At 37.3% G+C, this 24,692-nt stretch overlaps 1 protein-coding gene across 1 annotated transcript in view; it reads right to left on the bottom strand.

Moving 5' to 3' along the window:
- The window catches only part of NHLRC2 (NHL repeat containing 2), a 58,418-nt gene extending 33,798 nt beyond the window's left edge, over positions 1–24,620 (bottom strand). Inside the window, exons 1-4 of the mRNA XM_058544042.1 lie at positions 24,236–24,620; positions 21,133–21,285; positions 5,033–5,488; positions 2,743–2,864 (exon numbers count right to left, since the gene is read on the bottom strand). Of these exons, the coding sequence (XP_058400025.1) occupies positions 2,743–2,864; positions 5,033–5,488; positions 21,133–21,285; positions 24,236–24,413 (909 nt within the window). The 5' untranslated portion in view covers positions 24,414–24,620. The remainder of the gene's footprint in view (positions 1–2,742; positions 2,865–5,032; positions 5,489–21,132; positions 21,286–24,235) is intronic.
- Between the last annotated feature and the right edge of the window lie 72 nt (positions 24,621–24,692).

Below are 24,692 nucleotides of genomic sequence, written 5' to 3'. Positions count from 1 at the left end.
CAGTTATAAAATAAGTCATGAGGATATAATGTATAGCATGGTAACTATAGTTAATAATACTGTATTGCATATTCGAAAGTTGCTAAGAGAGTAGATCTTAAAAGTCCTCATCACAAGTAAAAAAAATTTTTTCTGTAACTATGTATGGTGATGGATGTTAACTAGACTTATTGTGGTGATCATTTCCCAATATGTACAAATATTGAATCATTATGTGGTACACTTGAAACTAATATAACGTTATATGTCAATTATATCTCAATTAAAAAAAAGCATGCACATGAAACACTACATGTTTTACAAGGTCAAAAACAAAAAAATATAAATTAAACATATCAAAATGGCTGCCTGAAGGTGTGTTTATGTAAGGGGATTGTAGGGGGAATGCGAAGAAAAATTTATAAATTGATAAATTATTCTAAACAAGAGACAAGTCTGCATGAAACAGTGATGTTTGTGAGCTGTGAATGTAGGAGTATGATCAACTCTCTGTAAATAAGGTTTTAAACAAAAGTAAAACACAATAAATATTTTTAAAAGAAGAGGAAGAAATAATTCCACTTCACTTCCTATTTTTGCAGACACTGTCATACAATTTAAAAATAACTTCAGGTAACCTAAATTTGTTTTGATTATGCTACTTAAAAAGTATTTGAAACGCAGTCAATACTTCAAAACCTGTTATATTCTAGGGCAAGAGAAATAACATACAATTAAAACAAGACAAATATGGGGGCCTGCCTGGTGGTGTAGTGGTTCAGTTCGCGTGCTCCGCTTTGGTGACCTGAAGTTCGCAGGCCTGGATCCCACATATAAAGTAGAGGAAGATGGGCACAGATGTTAGCCCAGGGCCAATCTTCCTCAGCAAAAAGAGGAGGACTGGTAACAGATGTTAGCTCAGGGCTAATGGTCTTCACCAAAAAAAAAAAAGTACTTTCTGAATGTTGCAGGCTAGATATCTCACTACTTTAATTCTGTTAGATGTCTATGACACCATGATGAATTGTAGAAGCATATAACCCCCAAAAGATAAGGATAAAGAAATACTGACCTTTAGGATTTAGTAACAGAAAACCACTTTTTCCCAAAGCATATACCATGAAATCATTAGTCCTACGAAAAGTTCTGCCTAAAAAGGTTCCTTGGTCAAATAAGTTTAAAAATACCACACACATATCCCCCACTAATATATTCACAATATATTAGCATATTAAAGGCTCCAAGAAAAAAGTCTCTAAGACTTTCAAAAAATAAATCTGCTTTAATTTATAAATCCACAAAATCCTTTTTTCATGTAACACCTTTTCATGTTAAGAATACACTCTTTAGAAAATGCTGCATTAAACAGATGTCATTTGTCCACAAATTGATTGAATAAACATCTACTGAATACCCACTGTGGACCAGGCACTGTTCTAGGTGCTTAGGGTTTCAGCAGTAAAGAAAACAATTTCATGCCGTCATTAGATTTACATTACAGTGGATATTGTTATATGTTCCATATATGCTTTTCCCTGTTATGTATATTAGGTGATGATATTGTCAAATAAACCGGCATACAGAGAGAAACTTCAAGAAAAGCAAGGAAGTATTTGAAACAATACGTGTAGGCAGGAGGGGTTAGATCAACTTAGTTACTTATTTTCCAAATAGATGGCATCTTAAAGACCAATGGATTATAGCCAAAATATTCACCAATAAAGAATGTTTAAAATAACTAGGTACTTCTATAATGGAATACTATTCAGTCATATCATTCATGTGACTAACATGGCAAAAATAAAAAAAGATTGTAGAAGATTATGTATGTACAGTATGATTCCACTTGTTTTAAAAAAGATTCTCTAGGGGCCGGTCCGGTGGCGCAAGCGGTTAAGTGCGCGCGCTCCGCTGCGGCGGCCCGGGGTTCGCTGGTTCGGATCCCGGGCGCGCACCGACGCACTGCCCGGGCACGCACCGACACACTGCTTGGCAAGCTACGCTGTGGCGGTGTCCCATATAAAGTGGAGGAAGATGGGCACAGATGTTAGCCCAGGGCCGTCTTCCTCAGCAAAAAAAGAGGAGGATTGGCGGATGTTAGCACAGGGCTGATCTCCTCACAAAAAAAAAAAAAAAGATTCTCTAGAGACAGTCTTTTTAATATAAATTTATTTGTATATGAGAAGGAAATTTCTGAAATGGCACGAATTTTAACAATGTTTGGTTATCGCTAGGGAAATGGAACAGACAGATGATCAGGGGACGTTTTTACCTTTATGTCTTAATCCATTTTTTAAAACAAGATCACATATTACTTTTATAATGAGATAAAACAAATTTTAAGACTAACTGACTGGTAAGTATTTCCAGGCAAAGCATAAGAGCTGAAGGGAGGCAGATGTGGTATGATTTTTTTCTAGGTTTGAGAAAATTTAACTGAAAAAGGGCAAAGCATCACTTTGTAAATAGTGCTTAGGAAAATACCTTAAAATGAGGAGCTTTCAGGTGATTAGGAACATGACTTTGAAATAAAGGATTAAAAAAAAGGACTTGATGGGTTTGTCCTCTGTGACAACTACAGGCTGACACACAGAAAAACAAGATTCTTAAGGGTAAAACTAAAGCAAGTACCTCTAGAAAAATCTGAGTGAGAATGCTCCGAGGTATTTAAGCATCACCCTCACTTCAAATATTTAATGCAGCAAGTAAATATCAGTTTTTCTGGTTAGAAGTGTTAAAACCTTATTTAAAATGGAAAGTTACCTTTCTTATAAGGTGGTTTTCTGTATCTGCCACATATATGATATTATTCATTATGGCTACACCCTGCGGTGAATTAAAAGTCGACTCTGAAAATATTCCATCTTTTCTTCCAGGGTTGGGTCCTAAAAGACAAGATAACCATAAGACAAATTTTCCACTTAAAAAGTTATCTCAAAGTTAAACCAAAAAAATAAAATTTGTATTTACCTAAAAACTAAAATGTTTCTCAAGATATCTGTTTTCCTTAAGAGTGAGTTTTGCAAATGACAGGGCTTACTGGATAATGGTTACCAGTGCACTTAAGTACACTAGCATATATCAGAAGAAAACACTTTTAAAAGCATCTTAATTGCCTTTTACCTAGACTAGAAAGAATTAAAAATAATTTTAATCTTTTAGCATATAGATGAATGCTTTTTAACAATTTTGGAAGATCTACTCCCTTGATAATACAATGAAAATTATGAACTCTTTACTTAGAAAAATACACACACCCATAAAATGTCACAAACAATTTCAAGGGGTTCTTAGATCCTGAGGGCCATTCAAGCATTTCTTAATAGTCCATGAATCCCAGGTTAAGAATCCTTCATATTTACTATTTCACTTTGCCACTAAGTTCTATATTTCATACACACTTTAAGAGAGACAAAGAGTGATTCTGGTCCAATGGCCTACTTCTCAGCTTCTGTATTACACGTGGAGTTTCAAGGGTGGAGAGTACAAAGAATAATAAAAAATAATTTCTGTGACCATAGGACAAGCAATTCAAGCCTTTAAGTCAGCATTCCCAAACTATGCTTCAAAGAACTCCACTGTCCTAGATGTTAGTAAGCGAGGCAGTATGACGTAGTGGCTAAGAACATAAACTCAAGGCCCAACAGGCTGGGTTTAAATCCCAGCTCTACCTCTTCCCAGCTGATGATGTAGGCAAGTTCTTTGTGCCTCAGTTTCTCTTCTGTAAAATGGAACTAATAATATACCCAACTTACAGCATTGTGAGGACTAAATAAATTAATAGAGGTAAACTGCTTAGAATAAAGCTGGGCATACACGTAAGTGTTGCTATTATTACTATTATTACTAATGCTATTATTGTTGTTGGCGAGACTTCCCTGGATAAAAAAAAAAGGGAGAATACTGTGGTCACTTCAGATCAGAAAATATTGTGCTCCATAACCCCTCTTGGATATTCATGAGGCACATTAGCAGAGTAAAAGATCTAAGAATTACAGTGACACCACCACTAACAAAAATCTGTTAAACTACATCTAACCAGTATTTCCTGAGTGTATCTGACGACAGAATTCTTTTTAAAAAATTGTAAAATAACTATTAATTTATCACAAGATAACAGCATTCCTAGAAACATATTTGGGAAAGGTAGCTTCTGTGGGTTTCTCGGTTTAAAAAACATCACACACACAAATACTCTAACAAAAATAACAAACAAAAAATTCAAGAGCTAAGGGAATAATATCTTTGGCATACTAAGAAGCACTAGGGCTTAGGAATATGATTAATTTATGTGCATTACAAACGCAGATATCCCTACTTTACGTGTGAATGCTGCATGTGTTACTAAGGCAGGACTGCAGAGATGACTTTCTTTTCTCTAATATGTTGTCAGATGTCAATTCAACCTGGATTAATAAGAATGTACTTAACAGAATTTATTAATTATGCAGTTGTCAATAAGATCCCTTTTTAGATCTAAGACCAGGGAGATATGGAATAAAATGATCTATGCTTGTACGATACTTGTATTTTTCCTATACCCCAAGGGAATGGATCCAGAGTATGCCTAAGTTCTTATAGAAGGAGAGAAAAGTCAAAAGTCAAATTTATTTTCTAATCTAAGACTCAAGTTCCTAGGGTACTGTCCTGGTCTTAAAAAAGATATGGGTATATTCTGATGGAAAGTGAAATATAATACCTCCATTTAAAACTCCTGAAATCCAAAATGTATATAAAAGATATAATAAGTGTGGCAATGTTTTGAAAAAACAAGATATACAAATATACTTAAAAATTATAACAAAAGATTTCCTCCTTTTGATCTGAATGGAGCTTTTCAGGTATTTTTGTTTGTTTTTTGAGGGAGTGAGAAGAGATTAACTCAGACATCATATATGAAGTAACAAAATAACTTCGTGATAAAGTTAAAAGTCAACGTATATTCCCCTTCTATAATTAGTTCTTAGTCATAAATTTCATTTTAGTATATTTCCTTGAGCTATTTTTTTTACTGTAAAATACATTTTACATCATAATTAGAAGCAAACTTTACCTCCAATGCTGTACTGAATTTTTCCATTCTTCCAGACAACCAAAATTCTATGATGTCCAGTGTCTGCTATCACCAATCTATTAGTAACATGGTCTACTGTTACTTTGCCAGGAAATAACAATGGTGAAGGTGGCAAAGAATCTTTATAGAGTTTTATTCCAATTTTATTATCTCTGATCTGTCCCCTGTCTTTATAATACTTTAAAGCTATTGAAGTATACAAAAATAATTTATCCTTGTGTCCCTCTCCAATCAAAGAAAACAACATGTTTCCACGGGGTCCAAGTATGACGAGAGTCGGCCAGCAGGAAACTTCCAGTTCTTGCCAGAGGCTGGCATCTGCATCATTAACCACAGGGTGGGTGATGTTGTATCGAAGAACAGCACTCTTAATGCTATCCAGGACTTTTTCATTTGGAAACTTAGCCGAGTGAACACCAACAACCAGAAGGCCATCTAAATGGAAAAAATTATGTTAAACATTATGAACCATTACAGTTTGAATATCACCATCCACACATCAGGTTTGGGGTCATTAATAAATATAAACAGTCCAGAGATAAAAAAGAAAAAAGGTAGAACTAAATTAGTGTCTTCAACTGCATTTAAACACATGTATAAAAAATTAACACAAATTTCATGACAATCTTGATAAACTACATAAAAACACAGAGGATCAAAATCGTGGCTATTTTAGGATTAAAACTCTTTATGGTCTTTATCTAGACAACGCTTTAAAAAATACATTCTTTATTTTTTTATGAAGATGTTGAAATTTTTAACTTTTTTCTCCACCTGGTGTAAATCCCTTTCAAATTCACTATCCTCTTAAATTTTCCTGACCTAACTACATTACAGATAACAGAATGAATGCAAGCAAGATGTTTCCATGATATAGGTCTTTGATTTATCTAAAATTCTTATTATGTAGTTCTCAGAACAAACCTTATTGTAGACAGCAGAACTGCTGAATACTAAAAACTAAAAACAACATATTTCTTTTACCTAATCAATACAGTATGCCAAGAAAATTAAAAAAAAAAAAAAAGTGTTAGGCTAGATTCAGAGAAAAAACTCAATATTGACCACCAAAGTAGCACAGGTAATAATGGCTGTGTAAATTAGAATCTCCCAACACACCTATCAAAAACTATACAGACCTGGGGCCGGCCTGGTGGCGCAGCAGTTAAGTGCGCGCGTTCCGCTGTGGCGACAGGGGGTTTGCAGGTTCGCATCCTGGGCGAGCACTGATGCACCGCTTGTCAAGCCATGCTGTGGCGGCGTCTCATATAAAGTACAGGAAGATGGGCATGGATGTTAGCCCAGCGCTAATCTTCCTCCACAAAAAGAGGAGGATTGACAACAGATGCTAGCTCAGGGCTAATCTTCCTCACACACACAAAAAAAAAACCCAAGACCTATACAAACCAGCATGATGAAGAAGAAATAAAACCACACAAATTGGGAGGTGTAATTCCCTGACAGCCCATCCTTCCACTATCACTATCAACTACAAAATAAGATACACACAAGTGCGTGTACACACACACACACACACACACACACACACACCCCTACCTGGGGATTGAGAAAAGTAAACAAAATCTGGTAGACTGTTGGGGGGGGCAGGGTCAAAATTTGGAAAAGCAAACCACATGAGGGTGTTTCCAGTGTTATCTTGTTTTGTTTTCCCTTTCACGGCTTCGCACTGAGGATGGGCCTCAGTTTTGGAGCAACACAGGCAGCTGAAACTCCACTACCTTTCTGGCCCAAGGAACCAGGGAAACTGGAGAGAGTGGGAGAAACCCTGAGGGGAAGAGAGCTGGAGAAGGTGGTTCCTCATTTCTGAGTAGGAACACCCATAAGTCTTCACTTAACTCCTAAACTGTACATGTGTGAGATAGCCCCCAAAAAGTAGAGCAAATGCTTAGAGAACTGAGAATTGAGCTACTGGGTTGATGGAAGGAGACACAGAGCTGATGGAATATGAGACAGAACTTAGAGTTGAACTAAAAGGGTTGAATGCCTACTAAAACAAATCTATCAATATTCTCCAGAGGACTATACTAGAACCCAGAGTCTGCATATCGTAACATTCCAATGTCCAGGATACAATCCAAACTTACCTGACACTGAAAGAACAAGGTAATGTGACCTGTTATGAAGGAAAAAACCTGACAGATACTAACACCAAAATGAAGCAGATGTTTCAACTAGCGGACAGACAAAACAGCTATGATAACAATGCTCTATAAGGTAAAGAAAAACACACTAGAAACAAATGAAAACATAGGAAATATAAACAGAGAAGTAGAAACTATAAAATAGAAATAGCAACAAAAATAGAACTAAATGAAAATTTTAGAACTGAAAAATACCATATTTGAAATAAATTCACTGGCTGAGCTCAATGGCAAAAACGGGATGACAGGGAAGAGAGTCAAGGAACCTAAAGATAGCTCAACAGAAATCATCCAATCTAAAGAATACAAAGAAAGAAGCCTGGAAAAAATAAAAATGAACAGAACCTCTGGGACAGTTTCAAAAGATCTAATATATGTGTAATTGGAACCCCAGAAGGAGAGGGTAAAGAGATAAGGGCAGGAAAAAAATATCTGAATAACGCTAAAACCTCCAATTAAAATTTATAAATTAAAAAATTTAAAAATATAAATTTATAGAATTCAAGAAAGTTAGCACACCCCAAATAGGATAAATTAAAAGAAAACCATGTCTAACTAGACACATCATAAACTGCTGAAAACCAAAGATGATAAAAACAAAAAAACCACACACATCTTGAAAGCAGCTACAGAAAAAAGATACAGTGATCAGTGGTTGCTTGGGGACGGCGGGAAGGGCAGTGCAGAGTAGTGGGAAGGACTGTACACTTAAAGTATGTGCAATTTACTGTATGTCAATTATGCCACAATAAAGTTCTTCAAAAAAACAGCATGGGCTCTGGAGTCAGACTCCCTGTATTCAAGCCCTGGCTTTCCTGGCTTTACCACTTGCTGAGCTACCTTGTGCAAGTTACTTAACCTCTCTGTGTATCAGTTTTCTTATTTGTAAAATGGGGAAAATAACAGTAACTGCCTCGTAGGTCAGTTTTGAGGATTAAAAGAGATAATCTGTATAAGGCACTTAGCATAGTACCTAGTATACTGTAAAAGCCCAACAAATGTTGCCTATTATTATTTTTTAAGTTATAAGTACAAAGATAACCAATAAAAGAAAAACACAACCTTTTCTAAATATCAAAAGAAATTACTAAAATACACCAGCAAAGAAAGCATATCTTGTTGAGAAAAAACAACAAATAAAACCTAATACACATAATAACACAATAATTATACATAATAATCATAAATAAATGTGAATGGGCTTAACATTTATTAAAAGAAAAAGATATGGATACATTCTATATATTAGAGAGACATCTAAAACAAAGTGAATCAAAGAAGGTAAAAATAAAGGGATGGGCAAAGGTGCACCAGGCAATTGAAAGCAATACTATTCCAGGGTTGTCATCCTGGTGACAAGGTAGATTTCAAGCCCCAAAGCATTAAACGTGACAAAGGAAGAAATGTTTTAATGCAAAAAATATTCCCAACAAATATTATGAATATCCATGTACCAACTAATAAAGGAAGCAACTTAATAAAGCAGAAACACCACTCTCAGTGTGAACCAGATCAAGTAGACAAAAATAAGGTATAGAAAGCCTAATTAACATAAAATGAGGTTGATCTTATTGATACAGATAAAACTATATTCTGATAATAAAGAATACGCCTTCCTCTCAAGTGTACATGGAACATTTATAAATATGGATCAAAGAAAGCATTATAAAGATTACACTCTGACCACAATACAACTAGATATTAATAACAAAAAACAAAAGTCTTTTGTTCAGGAAAAACTCACACTATTCCTGTGTTTCTCCTTTACTCACACTACTACCACACACAACACTTCTGACACCAGATATGTGGGTTTTTCTCCACACTAACCAACTGTCTATGACACCAGCTGGGCGTCTGACAATTCAATTCAATTCTGACACTAACCAGAGTTAGCGCAGACTCCACAAGTTAAGGGCTCAGTCCCACGAGACTGCCCTGCCACTTCACATGCTAATCGCAAGTACTTGGTTATAAATCGGAGGTTCCCATGACCCCTCCCTTGGATTCAATTACCTGCTATAATTGCTCACAGAACTCAGGGAAACACAGGTTTACCAGTTTATTATAAACATGGAGGAGATACATCCTGCAAGGTGTGTGGGAAGAAGGGGCGTGGAGCTTCTATGTTCTAAGTCTGCCTTTCTCCCAGCACCTCCTCTACATGTTCACCAACTCAGAAGCTCTCAGAATTTCATAGCTCTGGGATTTTTATTAAGTCTTTATCATATAGGGAGGGCCACTTATTAACTGCATTTCCAGCCCCTCTCTCCACTCTGGAGAATGGGAATGGGGCTGAAAATTCCAAGCTTCTAATCATGGCTTGGTCTTTCTGGTGACCAGCCCCCATCTGAGAGCCCACCAAAGGTCAACTCAGAACAAAAGATACTGGAAATTCCAAGGGATTCTGGAACTCTGTTAGGAATTAGGGTCAAAGACCAAATATTAGAACAAAAGACACTCCTAGTGCTCTTATCACTTAGGAAATTACAAGGGTTTTAGGAGTTCTGTGCCAGGAACCCAGGGCAGAGATTAATACATATATATTCCATTATCTCACACCTTTCCATTTAGAAATTTTAAAACCCTCTATTAACTTGAGTGAAAAGTGAAACAAATGTCAAAATTACAGAACTTCTAAAAAATAATAATAAAAATACTACAGATCACAATTTTTGGATATATTCAATGTACTGACAGAAGAAAATTCATAGCCTTCAATTCATAGCCTCAAACATTTATAAAATAGATGAATAAATTCCCACTAAAAAAAAATCTAGGAAAAGAACAAAATATATCATAAGAAAGCAAAAGGAAGGAAATAATAAAGATAAAACCAGGAATTAATGAGGTACAAAACAGAAAAACAAAATTCAACATCCATTCCTAATAAAAAGAATAGGAATTGATTGATATTTTCTTTCAACAGAAGAATTAACCTTATTCATATTTATTGATACAACTGGTATGTCTGATCTCAATTCTTTCATATTATCCTACATTATAATTACTGTGTATATTACACTGACCCTGTTTCTCTATTTGGTGTGTCCCTTTTCCTTTTTTAAAAATTTCCTTTGCGTTTTAGAAAGGTTTGTATTTTTCTTCCATTGGTAATCCTTGTTAATACTTTTTATACTATTATAAAAGTATTAATCCCCAATTTTCATAACCTTTTACTATCTGGTCTATCATTCTTAAATGGGATCCTTTAACTCCCACATATTAACTATACAATAATCAATAGTCTTCTATTTCCCCTTTCTCTCTCTCTTTTCTTTCTATCCTTCTTTACTTTCTTTCTACTTTTGTCAGAATATATGATTTTGTATTATTCTTCTACCCATGGGTGAGGGATTTGTATTTTGTCGATTTAGCTAAGTTGGAATTGATTTCCAGTATTCTATTTCCTGCCTAGTGCTGGGGTATCCTGGACCACAACAGATACTTTGTGAGAGAAGTGGAAGGTGTAAAGGAAGCAGCAGCCATACTCTTTTGCTTGGAAGATTGGTGCAGGGTACCAGGTGCAATTGCACAGTTCACACACTTTGTAGCTTATCTGCTGGCTCACCTTGCTGGTTGTGGGGTAGCAACTGGGCCCCACACCTGCACCAGCTCCTGCTGGATCTCCTCCCTCAACTTCTTCAACTCCTGGGCCAGGCAAGTGGTTAGCTCCAAGACGAAGGGTACCAACTTACTCTGCTGGTCACCTCATTAAGCTGAAAGCTTACGTGGGATCCAGTTCACGCTTGTAGGTTGTAGTTTGCCCCTACTCTCCCCTACTTCATATCCATCTTTCCTTTTCAATTGCCTGACCTACTGACTCCAAATAGAGGTACTAGACATAGAAGCAACGGTCACACAGAGACTGGTTAACCAGCTCCCACAACTACATAAGGTCAAGTGCCTATCATAAATCCTTTATTATTTCTCATTACTCCTAGTAGTTCTGCTTCTCTAATCAAACCCTGACTTATATACCAAAACTCCACGTCTTCGTTTTGGTCTCAGCTCTACAAATACATGTATGAAATCTTCATCCATGCATTTGGCAGTTTCCTTAGTCACCCCTGGTTAGAAGCAGCTCTCCCTCAAGCAGATTTGCCAGAAAGTAGATTCACATGTGCACAGCATTATCTGAGTTCTTGGACATTCAAAACTGTTTTTCTATAACCCTGACTGATTCTTGACAGACAGCTGGTTGGATGCAATATCCTTGGTTTGTACTCTCTCTATTTCAGATTCTTGAAAATGCTGCTCTACCGTTGCCTTGCTTTGTATGTGATTTCTGAAAAGTCTGTCCAGTCTAACTTACATGCCTCTGAAAGCCATCTTTTTTTCCTGGAGGACCTAAGGATTTTTCTTTAAACATCTTTAAAGTGTAATAGTTTTACTAGGATACTTCCTGGGCTTTTCTGGGTCAGTTTTCCCTGGTATCTGGTAGGCCCTGTAATATGTAGATGCGAGGTTTCTTTTATTTCTGGAATGTTTTCTTGGATTCTAATTTTAGATATTAGTTCTGATCAGTTGTTTTGACTTTCTTCTTCAGAGTCTCCAAGTAGTCTTATATTGGACTTCTGTTTGTCTTTCAATTCAGTCATTTTCTCTCTTTTTACTTCTTTCTTCAGCTCATTTTCAAAGTTTGGTTTTCTCTCCCTGCTTTATTTCAATGCCCCTTATTACATTTTTATATGAATTTATTTTCCCTTGGGTACCTTGTAATTCAGTTTTCATTGCTAATAGAATTCTGACCTTTTTCTTCTACATCTTTTCTGAGTTTAATCAACACTCATTTCTTCCTTTTTTTGGGTCCAATTCTGTTCTTAGTTTTTGAATTTCTGATTCAAGCTGATTTCCACTACTCCTAAACGCTGTTTGAGAATACGTAATTCAATATGGTGAACTGTTCGCAGTTTTTGCCAATTTTGTGATTGAGAATTTTCATCAGCATTTCAACTTTGAACACTTTTTACACTTTTATATGGATGTGATCTGCTTTTTAATATTCCTTTTCGTTTTGTGGACAGAGCTTTTAGTTTGGGAGTGCCCTCTTCCGACAGTTCCCTTTTTCTGTGCAGTTTCATTTTTAGATAGCATTGTTGGAAGGACGGGTTGATGTGTATTTTTTCTTTTGTTTTTGCAGTATCCATAACTTTTCCCTCCTATTTTCCTCTTTCCTTTCAGTAGACTATCTCTACCACACCTCTATACATCTGGAGACCACACCTCTATATATCTGATTCCTTCCCAGAAGCAGTGCTTATCTGAGGCTTCCGTGTCTAGTCCAGCACTCCTTCACGAGCTGGCGCTGTGCTCTAGTATATCCAAACCTGCGTTCAGTATTTTACACTTAATGTTGGAGTTTCTCTTTCTGCAGGTAAGGAGATTACTCTGCAGAGTAGGACTTGCTTTGCAAGTCCTCTGAACCACTCTACTTTTTTTTCACGAGTCTTTTACACCTCCCCTGTCCCTCTTCTCAGCACCTGCGGGCATGCAGCAGCAGGACCTTTAATGGAATTCAGTTTATTTCTCAACTTACAGGTAATCTGAAGGCCATGATGTTCGCTGTCTCCTAGTATTGCTGAATGCAGGATCGAGTGTGGTTTTTTTTTTTTTATAATTTTATTTATTTATTTATTTTTTCCCCAAAGCCCCAGTAGATAGTTGTATGTCATAGTTGCACATCCTTCTAGTTGCTGTATGTGGGACACGGCCTCAGCATGGCTGGAGAAGCAGTACGTCGGTGCGCGCCCGGGATCCGAACCCAGGCCACCAGCAGCGGAGCGCACGCACTTAACCGCTAAGCCACCGGGCCGGCCCTCAAGTGTGGTTTTATTTACTCTCCTTGTTTTTATGTTTGGGGGGAAAGGGAGGACAAGTGGGAGATTCAAAATCAGGTGGCTATCATTCTCCACACTGGGAAGTAGCAGAGAGAGATTCTCGTTTTTAACATCAGGTTTACTGAGCTATAATTTACTTACAGTAAATTTTGTCTCTTGATACTTTGTTAATGGATTAAATAAATACAGCTGAGTCCTAAAACCAGCATCTTACTTAATGGAGAAAAACTAGAATAATTTCCAATAAGATAAGGAAGAAGGCAAAGATACCTACTGTCTCCACTACTATTGAACAATGAATTGGGAGGGGGGTATTTGCCACCAAAATTACACTAGAGAAATCAATCACAGACATAAGAATTGGAAAATTTCTTTGTAGATAATGATAGTTTGATAGGAAACCCCAGAAAATCAATTATAAAACTAAACCAAATAATAAGAGAGTCGAGAAGTAGCAGAATATAACATTAACACATGGAAATCAATAGCCTTTACATATCTATACAACAATCATTTGGACGATATAATGGTAGACAAAACCTCACTTATAATACACAGCCATAAATATATGAAAAGACTTTCAACCTCACTCTAAAATGCAATTTATTACTACAGCAAGATACCATTTCTCACCTATTAGATGAGTAAAAATTAAAAATTATGTCAACACATTTTACTGGAAAAACAGTGGGGAAAGAGGCACACACACACTGCTAGTAGGAACGCAAACTGGTACAACCCCCCCGGTGTGGAATTTGGCAACATCTAACAGAACTATATATGCATGTAACTTTGACCGAGCAGTCCCGCTTCTGGGAATTTACCTTTAAGATATACAACAGTACAAAAATATATCCTCGAGATTATTGATTGTAACTGCTAAATACTGGAAACAACTGAAAGGCCAACACATGAAATAGGAGAGTGGTTCAATAAATTATGGTACACACACACAAAAATACAAACAATGGAGTACCTTTATGCACCTATTAAAAATAATCAGGGAGTTCTCTATGAACTGATATGGAGTAACTGCCAGGATAAATTTGTTACATGAAAAAAGCCAAGTGCACAAAAATGTCTATAGTATATCACCTTTTTTTTTTTGTGAGGAAGATTAGTCCTGAGCTAACATCTGTTGCCAATCCTCTTTTTTTTTTTTTTTTTTTTTACTGAGGAAGACTGGCCCTGGGCTAACATCCGTGTCCATTTTCCTCTACTTTATATGGGACGCCGACACAGCATGGCTTGACAAGCGGTGTGTTGGTCTGCGCCGGGGATCTGAACCTGTGAACCCCAGGCCGCCGAAGTGGAGTGCGCGAACTTAACCACTACGCCACCGGGCCATCCCCAGTATATCACCTTTTTTGTGGGAGGAAAAAAAAAAAAGAAGATGAAATAAAATAGACTGAATGGGAAGGTAGGAACAGGTGGAAGAGATGGATGGATGGAACCATACTTTCTGTATAGTTCTGACTTTCAGTACCACATCAAAATTTTACATACTCAAAAACAAAGAAAATCAACAAAAATGGCGGGAAGGCTAAAAATAAAAACAAAAATGAATCTAGGGACCGGCCTGGTGGCGCAAGCAGTTAAGTGCGCGTGCTGCGCTGCAGCTGCCCGGGGTGCGCCGGTGCGGATCCTGGGCGCACACCGACGCACCGCTTGTCAAGCCATGCTGTGGCAGCATCCCATATAAGGTGGAGGAAGATGGGCATGGATGTTAGCCCAGGGCCAGTTTTCCTCAGCAAAAAGAGGAGGATTGGCAGATGCTAGCACAGGGCTGATCTTCCTCACAAAAAAAAAATGAATCCAGCTAAACTTCAAGTGAATAACATAACTTCATGGGAGGGCAGGGGTGGGAGGGATTAGTCTAAGTAATTTCTGAATTACTTGAGAGGGACTAGAAGCAAAGACATCCCGAAGCAACGAGCACATCTAGTGCCCAGATCTTGGTTTCTCAAAACCATTCCCAACACTCAATACTCAAAGGAATAGGAGCTCCTTGGAGAAATGGCCAGTTCCGGGATGGGGCTGGGAAAGTACAAGATGAACCTGGAACTATTTTGTTGTGACAAGTAAGGAAGTGCTCAAAGAATGAAAAGGACATGTAAATAGGACACAGGTGATAGCCTGAAGGGGATCCCTCTAGTCAAACAGGGACAATACAAACATCAAAATAAATAACAGTGATGATTTATAACCCAATGAATTAAATAAGAATCCATGAGTCAAGTCCATATATATTTTATATATCTGTTATTTATACACACATACTACATATATCATATTATATTACATCAAGAAATATTTATTTTCCTTCTGATCAATATACTCCCACACTTCTTTGAAGAAGTGATAAATGAGGTGAGATCTGAATGATGAGAAGGTATTAATTAGGTGAAGAGAGCAATGAAGGAGATTCCAAGGAGAGAAAACAATGCATGCAAAAGGGGGTGCATGAAAGATAGAGAGACTGAAGAAGGTAAGTGACTAAGCTCAGAGAACAAAGGGGGGCACGGGACAAAAGGAGAACAAACAGACTGATAGGGTCAGCTTTGTAAGTCACATTAAGGATTTAAATCTTTATCCTTAAGAGCAATGGAAGTCATATGGAGAATGAAGTGAAAGTCTCAAAGATACTTCAAACTAAACTCATGACTTTCTCCTCCAAACTTGTTCTTTCTACACTGTTTCCTGTGAGTGAATGGCACTATCATCTGTCCAATCATACAAGCCAGAAACCTACCTAGGACATCTCTGTAACAATCAACCAGCCTTCTCTCATCACCCATATTTAATCCATGACCAAGTCCTGTTGATCTTACCATCTATAACTAGTTTCAAGCTATTATTATTATGTTTCACAGGGAACACAGTAATAGCCTTGTCCCAGATCTCTTACATCCTTCTTGTCTACTAATTAGTTACCACCCTGGAGTTGGACTTATCTTTTAAAAAACACAAATCTGATCATGTGACCCTCTTGCAGAAAACCCTTCCTTGGCTTTTCATTGTTCTTTGTATAAAAACCAAATCTCATCTCTACAGTATCTTCTCCACACCCTTCTTCACCTCCTTCACGGTGTTGTAGCAACCTGGCCTTCCCTCAGTTCCTCAACGATATCATTCCTCTTGCTTTAAGGCCTTGACACATAGTGTTCCCTTGACCCGGAATAGTCTCACCCTTTCTCACCTAGTAAAGCCATACTTGTCTTTTAGATCTCAAGCTCAATTTTTACTCTTAGGAAAGCTTTCTTTAATTCCTCCAGATAGAGTAAACCCCATTATTTGTTTTCATAGCACACAGTACCCTGTAATTTTCCTTCTTAGCACTAGTCAGAAATTATAAAAATATTTGTGTGATTATTTGATTATAAGTTTTCCTCCTGTTAAACTGTAATCCCTATTATTGAGGGACCATGCATATTTTATTATTCACCAGCACAGTACCTAGTACATAGTAGGAAATAAATGAATGACTAGACAGGACATAAACACCAAGGAAACTTATATATTTGTACAATATATAAACCATATCATATTGCCTAAACAGAATATCTATATTGACCTACACACAAAGACAATTCCCAAATAACAATGCCTCCTATTTTCTCAGTGTGAAGAACCTTTAAGTATATAGATTTTTCTTAAAATATTTTGCTTTTTCTGTTAATTGTACATAACAAAAAGAGTGTACAAGATTCTCCCCTTTATGAATCTTTTGCCAACATAAGGATCCAAACTACTCCATTTAAAATAAAAAATGGAAGGAAGAAAAGCAAGAGAGAGGGAGAAGGAAGGAGGAGAAGAGAGCGAGGAAGAAGTAGGGAACGAGGGAAGAAGAAACCACATAAAAACTACTTCTAAAATAGTAGTAATAAAATAATAACTTTTAAAAATCATTTTAAAAGCTTCAAAGGTCTTTTTTTCAGAGGTATAAATATATAGATTCAACTGTACTAGATTACAATTGTATATAGTAACATATACTATTTTTATATGTATAATATAGTATATAGTAGAAAGTATAGCTTAATCACAGGCACTATAATAACCTAGTAAATGCAAAGACTGAAAATATCTGAGGAGTTTCAGATGTACAAAAACTGTAAACTGAGACATTTTGAGATCTAAAAGACAAGCATGACTTTATTAGGCAAGAAAGGATGAGAAGATCATTTCAGGCAGAAGGAACTCTTGCCTTAAAGCAAGGGGAACAATATTGAGGAACCCCGAAGGCAGGCCAGGGAGGCTAGAACACCTTGAAGGAAGTGGAGAAGGGTACGGAGAAGACGACGTAGGATTTTAGGTTTTCTACTGAGAGCAATGGAAATGTGAAACGAAAGGATCAAAATCATTGAACACCAAATTGAAGCAGAGATCAGAAGCAAATTTGAAAATTTTTTTTAAATTTCAAAAATCAACATTACCATGTCCACATTAAACACCCTGACAGTTACCATAAATTGGCCAATATTTTATCTATTTAAGAACACAGAATAATAAAAATGTGGACTACCGAAAAACAAAATATAAAGTGTGTGCATAAAGGGTTAACACAGTAGGCCTGACTGCTAGCCTATCAAAGGCCTGCTTCCAAGGCTGGCGCTTGCCTGGATTTCAGGAGAGTTGCCGCCATTCCCAGAACTGGCAGCAGTGGCTCACTGTGCCTAAACTGTTTGTACAAATAATATGGTCTATGCTGAACACCTGCTTTCCTTCTGGGAGTCAGAAATTTTGGTACACAACACCGGGCAGAAGCTGCCTATGTGGCCAGCCCCCACTAAAAACCTTGGGGACTGCATCTCTAACGAGCTTCCCTGGTTGGCAACATCTCAAATGTGTTGTTACAACTCCTTGCTGGAGGAATTCAGCCCGTCTTTTGTGACTCCAGTGAGAGCAACTCTGGAAGCTCATGCCTGGTCTCCCCTAGACTCAGCTCCATGCGACTTTTCCCTTTGCTGATTCTGCTTTGTATCCTTTTGCTGTAATAAATTACAGCCATGAGTACAAACAACTGCATGTTGAATCCTGTGAGTCCTCTGAAAGAATAACTGAACCTGAGGGTGGTGTTGGGAACCCTGACACAGAGTGAAATTACATACTGACTCATTTAAAGGTTTCACTATGAAATTAGAAGCACATTCCTCTAATTTTTAATAAAGTACAAGACAGAAAAATAACATATACTACGTAGAGAATACCAACATTTACTCAGCAGTATTATGGCACTTAGGTTTTTAAGTCTGATTTATTTACACATTAACATACACCTAGCAACCACATTTTAGAATACGCAAAGTTTTCCTACTAGATGTTTTCTATTAAAACAAGAATGTTTTTCCTTAGATAACAGCCATTGTGCTAAATTTGGGTATTATATAATAATATACCATTAATGTATTCAGCATAAAGAGGCAAAAAAATTTAGAAACCCTCCAGCAGAAAAGGGAAAAAACCCACCAAGGTACCTGTCAGTTTAATATAAACATATGCTAAATTATTATGAATTAATAACAACCTTATGGGATAACTACATTCTTAAATGTTTGAAGATCAGAACCATTCATTACTATTAAGTATCTTTTTACTTTTTGCTTTTGACTCTCTGGTGTGTTATAATTTCTCTTATGCTATTGTAAAAGTGATACTGGTCACCAAAAGCTGATTTTAAAAGGTGTTTTACAGAGGAAGGAGACTAGGTATTAAAATGGGCCTCTGTGAGAGTGTTTCTGAATTAAGTACTTCCTCACTCAGCTGAGCATTTCTGTCTTATGATAAAATGAACTGAATACTACATGGAATTTAAAACAGGCTGCTGAATGTCGCTTCAAGAATATAAATAGCATTGCTGCAAATATGTTGAGAAACATATCAGATAATAATGAGACAAGACACTTAGCTGCAAGAAAGCAAATTCACTCAGTGACAGCTTATTGAACTTTCTTGTGAAAATCTCTGATTATGCCTTTTGTGAATATGAATTGAACTTATTTTCTGAGCAATATAAAAAACTTTTATTTCTAAGTTACTAGTATTTTCATATAGTAGCATATTACTGAAGTAATGTTTCTTTGAAGTTACCATCTTAAGACCGCTTACAAAGTATTTTATTTTTCAGAATTGTATTTGTATCCAAAAATAGTCTTTATTTTTTGTCACAACACGCTATAAAAATGTTTCCAGTCAACTAGTAAACAGATCATAAGGATCCATTCTAAGAAGTCACTGAATTTGCTTCAGGTATGGGGTTAACCAATTAAGTTAACCAAATACAATCTTTTAGGGGTGATTTTAGGTATGGAAACAGTTAACTTTGGGATTCTTAACCCAGTCTATAGTGCCTTTCTAAAATGCACATTATGTCATCCTTCTATTAAACAAACAAAGCAAAAACAACCCTAAACATCTCTGTATCGTCAACAGAAGAAAAGGTCTAAATTATTCAGAATGTTCTACAAAGCCCTTCATAACGTGGTCAGAACCTAACCTACCTTCCTCTCCTTTCACTTTTCCCAGGAGCTCCTAGTCTCCTCAGAGTAACCTATTTACCACTCCAGAAACCTCCTCTTTCCTGTTTGTTGACCTGTTGCTTCCTCAGCCAGAAGTGGGCCCCCTGGCCCTATTTTCACTTTCAGCTGCCCTCCTGCTCATTTTTCAAATCCAGCTTAATTGTCTCCTTCTTTGAGAAATCTTTTCCAGTGCTTCTAGGCAAAGCAAGTTATTCCTTTCCTCTGGTTCCATAACGCTTTTTATTCAACTTTGTTACAAAATCCCTCAGCAGTCAGCAGAGTATCCTGCACATAATACGTGTTCAATCAATGTATTTATTTACATGGGCTTGAACAAGACACACAGCCATCCAAAACCTAGAAGATAATGAGATACTCATATTTCTTAAATCAATACAAATGATTTAGCTACTGGGAATATTTGAGTTCTTGACAAATCTCATTGGCAATTTCAAGATACAATCTATTACAATTTAAAAGCATCTAAAGTTTTGCTTGCACAAAAGATTTCACCTATCACTCCTTTTTTATACTAAGTGTCAAGATATCCTTCATTTTTATACAGTCATGCACATGTAGTGATGTTTCAGTCAACAACGGACCGCATATATGAAAGCAGTCCCATAAGATTAGTACCATATAGCCTAGGTGTGTAGTAGGCTGTGCCATCTAGGTTTGTGTAACTACACTCTATGATGTTCACACAACGATGAAACCACTTAATGATGCATTTCTCAGAACGTATCCCTGTAGGTAAGCAACACATGACTATACACGTATGCTCTATTCTCAGCTTGACTCGCACATGATCAGTGACCCTCTCTCCTTTTCATTCACTCCAAGAGTAGAGCTTCAATTAATTTAAACTTCATTAAACGGAACCTTTAATTAGTTTCATTTACACCCATGCTCTATTTAGAAAAAAGAAAAAAAGATCTGAAAAAAATTCAAACTTCTAAAGCAAATGCTAAGCATAATCTCTTACATCTTCAGAATCTGTAATGCCGCAAAGGATTTCCTAGCGTGCTTCGGAAAACACTAACCTTTATAAATCACTTTTTAATAAAGCAGGGTCAAAGAAAAAGTATCTGTTGTAATACTTTGCCTTCCACTGTAGTTCATGTCATTTGCAATTAAAGGAAACCTAATCACATTTCCTAATAAGAATTTTAAACATTTATATCACATTGAGAGGAGTATAAAATTAGAGCCACACATTTCATTTTTAGGTAAGTCTATATACTTACCTAAATTTAGGTAAGTCTATATACACAAAATGACCTTTTAAAAATACTTGATCATGAAAAAAGTAAATTATGTCCTTATCCTTAGAGGAAAAACCATATACTAGATGCTAGTTCTTTAGGAAGGCAAACCAGTATCACTAAGCTTAACTCTCCATGAAAAGGTACATGGAGTCCTTAATTCATAGATTAGAAATTACTTTTAGAATCATTAAGTTGTGCCAAATGGTCATTCTCCTATGAGCAAATGAGTCAGCTACTCTTCCAGTGCCTATGCCAGGACAGTCTGTTAGTAACCAATGCAAGGGCAGATACCTTTATCCGAGTATGTGTGCTCTAATGCATGAAGATCAGGCAACAGGTGAATACAGTTTATGCAGCAGTAGGTGAAGAAATCAAGGACGACCACTTTTCCAGACAGATCCTTGTAGACAGAAATAGGTTCTTCTGTGTTCAACCATTCTAATCCTGAAATTTACACAAAATAAATTATTATGATTAAAGGAAAAGACAAAGATAATTGATCTCAAACTTTCCATTAAAATGTGAACCATTGTGATTTCTAAGGAGGGGATGGGGAGGTGAGGGGTGGGTAGGGGAAAGAGGATGGGAAAGGTGCTATTATGAGGCAGTCTGCAAATACAGCAAGAAAAAGCTACTAAATTCTTTCTAAAATAGTATAATAGTCTGTGTGTGAAAGGAAGTAAAATCAACACATTCAGGTAAAAACAAGAGGAAACATCAAATATTAATAGGACACAATCAGGTACAAATGCGCTATTTGAGAATGAAGGTCAACCTTAAGAATAGCAAGACATGACTAAATACCAAAAAGGAGTAAGGTGGTAAAATATAAAGATAAACATACAAAATGCCTAGGCCAATTTCATAAGAGAAAGAGCTGAAATGCTCTAGATTTGAATGAGACCTTAAATACAAAATATTTTAAATGCAAAGTTAAGCAAAATATACTGTTATTATTATAGATTTCACGGAAGCAACATTAATACTGACGAAGAGTATGTTCCCTTCCCTCCAAAAAAAAGAAAAATAGAATCTCATTAATCTGTACTTTTGTAAATCGGAGTTTATAATTACTTAACTATGATTTACAATTTTAACTATGCACTATGGAGAAAAATTTTGTTAAACTAATATTAAAAGTACTGCATCTCTATTTAACCAATTAAGAAAACAAAGAAAATGAGTTTGTTGTTTATAAGTAAATAAATGCAGCTACTAAAACTATTAATTATACCTTGAAGCAGGTTATTTGGAAATATTTTACAGAAACTGACAGCCAAAGTTGGGTGGAACAAGTGAATAACATCTAACGACTAATAGCAGTAACTGGAGTTACTCGATTATAATAAAATTCTAAAAAAAAAAAGAAAAAATCTGCAAATCAAACTAGTATTTCTGCCAATCAGTCCAACCTAATGAGGTTTTAGGGTATAGTGAACTCTTAATTATCCATTTTAATAAAGTGTTAATTGTATACCAGATCAAGTAATTACACAAAACTTCAAAGTAGTTAGTGTATACTTCATATCCTAATTGCAAAATACTTATGAATCTTTTAAATTTTTTTCTGTAAATAGTCAAGAGTGACTTAGATAGGGGGTAGGGAAAGTATTATTACATGACAGTTATCGTGCTCGGTGCTTATCAGGCTTAATAATAGTAATAATAAATTTTATAACAATCATTACAATGAATATAATTTTAAAAAGCTGCTAACATTTACCAGGCTCTCCTACGAACTAAGAACTTTACATATATTACTTCCAATCCACATAATAAACCTGAAAGGTAAACACTGGCTCCATTTTATGAGTGAGAAAAGTAAGGCTTGGAGAAGTCAAGCGACTTGCTCAAAATCATGTAGTTAACAAATGGTATAACTGGGATTTAATCCCAGGTCTGTCTGAATCCATCCATTATACCACACTGCTTCCCATAAACATGTGTTTAAGAAATGAACAAAGCCTACCGTTTTTGAGACACAGTTATGTTTATGACTTCTTGATTACAGTTTACTGTTAAAGAAACCAAGAAAAAACTCATTTGTAGTATTCTGTCCTCAATAATCAGGTCCAGCAGGAAATGTGACTATGTCAAATATGAAGCCTGAATATTTTATTATATTATTTACGAGTCACAGAGATCAAATCTCATAGTAAAAAAATAAATTCATCGTAAATATAAACAAGACTAGAAAATAAAAACACTGGCCCAAATCCTGGCTGGTGGCCTGCTGGTTTATAACAGTGTACTATAATACATAACTACTTACAAAGTTTTAAAAAATATGCACATATGTATATAATCTTTTAAAGTTTCTTTGATGGGATAAGCATTCATACATCCAATTCTTTTGTTAAGAATTTCACAATATTTCAAGTCCAGTATAGGATCAATAACAGAACAAATAAGCACTTTTCAAGGAGGGAGCAAAAGGCTGGGAAAGTCACAAGACTGTTGTCAGAGGCAGGGTTCCGATACACCTCCCATGAAATACTGAATGCTGCCACATCCAACCAATTAACTATACATGTGGTTTCAGTGTCATGGCAGGAGACAGGCCAATGCCACCAGGCAAAACAATGCCAGTCCCAACCAAAGAAGGCAAAGTACCGTTTCATTTATCAGGGCAACATGTGCTTCATAAATAGCACTGCTGGGAATATCAGTTCCCTCATGATCCAAACACTCACAAAGCCAGCATTCAAATCTCGGAGAGGGGCCATAATTGATTCTGATTTAAAAATTACAAGTTTCGGGGCTTTAGAACGGAGAAGTGTGGCACAGCTAAGAGACTGGCCAGTCTGGGGTCTGTAAAATCCGACTCTAATAGATGGTTGTGAGGCCCTGGGCAAATTCCTTAAGCTCCCCGTGCCTCAGTTTCCTCAAATGTAAAACAGGACTAGTAAGAGCCCCTCAACGGGTTGCAGGGAGGATTAAATAAGAGAATACGCCTGAAGTGTTTAGAAGTGCGTGTGGCACATAAGAAATGATCAATAAATGTTAGCTAGGACGACGCAGGAGGATGACGACGACGACGATGCAGGGCATCCAGACTGAAAGGGCAGGGTGGTATGGACCTTTCAATCACTGCCAACCGGTAAACGTTCACGGACTGTCTACTTAATTAGCATAAGACTCGACGGTACTCGGGATACAGAGACCAGGGTGCAGGTCCCCGCCCTCAAGACGCCCGCCGTCTGCCGCCGCTTCGGGACACCGGGCAAGACACCTGGGAATTGCAGAGCCCGCGAGCCGAGGCCCAGGCCGGCCGAAGCGCCTAGCCCTGGGGTGGCGGCACCACCCCGGCTCGCCCGGCGCTTCGGGGGAGGGCGCCGGCCCTGAGGAAGGGGAGGTCCCGCGAGCGCTGCCCACCCCGAAGCCAGCCCCTCACCTTCCGGAAACTCGGGCACTAACAAGTCCTGCTCCCAGCCGTCCACCTTCTGCAGATACTGGTAGACCAGGCTGTCCTTCTCCTCCTGGGTGACGGCGTCGAGTAGAGCGTACTCCAGCGGGGTCTGAGCCGGGAGCAGGCCCGAGAGGCTGCAGCCCCGGATTCCGGGCGCCGCCATGTTCTCTCCGGACCGTCCAGCGGCGGCCGCCGGGCCCGCGGGAGAGTCTCGTTTCGGGAGAGAGAGAGCGTTTACCGTTCTTTGGTTTCAAAACGGCACATTCACCTCACTCTCCGCCAGCCCCACTCCACACTACGACCCTTATTTCTTTTGTAACCCTGCGTTCAAATGCTAAAGTACAAATTGTCGCAATCCCCCGGGTACGTAAACTACCCTCCGAAACCACCCCGCCTCTTCGCCATCTTCTCGCCACAGTTGAGCCTGGACATTCAGAGCGCC

The sequence above is a fragment of the Diceros bicornis genome, chromosome 6 (genome assembly GCF_020826845.1).
Source record: "Diceros bicornis minor isolate mBicDic1 chromosome 6, mDicBic1.mat.cur, whole genome shotgun sequence".
NCBI lineage: Eukaryota > Metazoa > Chordata > Mammalia > Perissodactyla > Rhinocerotidae > Diceros > Diceros bicornis.
The sequence above is the reverse complement of the archived record's forward strand: the minus strand, read 5'-3'. Positions and strand labels throughout refer to the sequence as shown.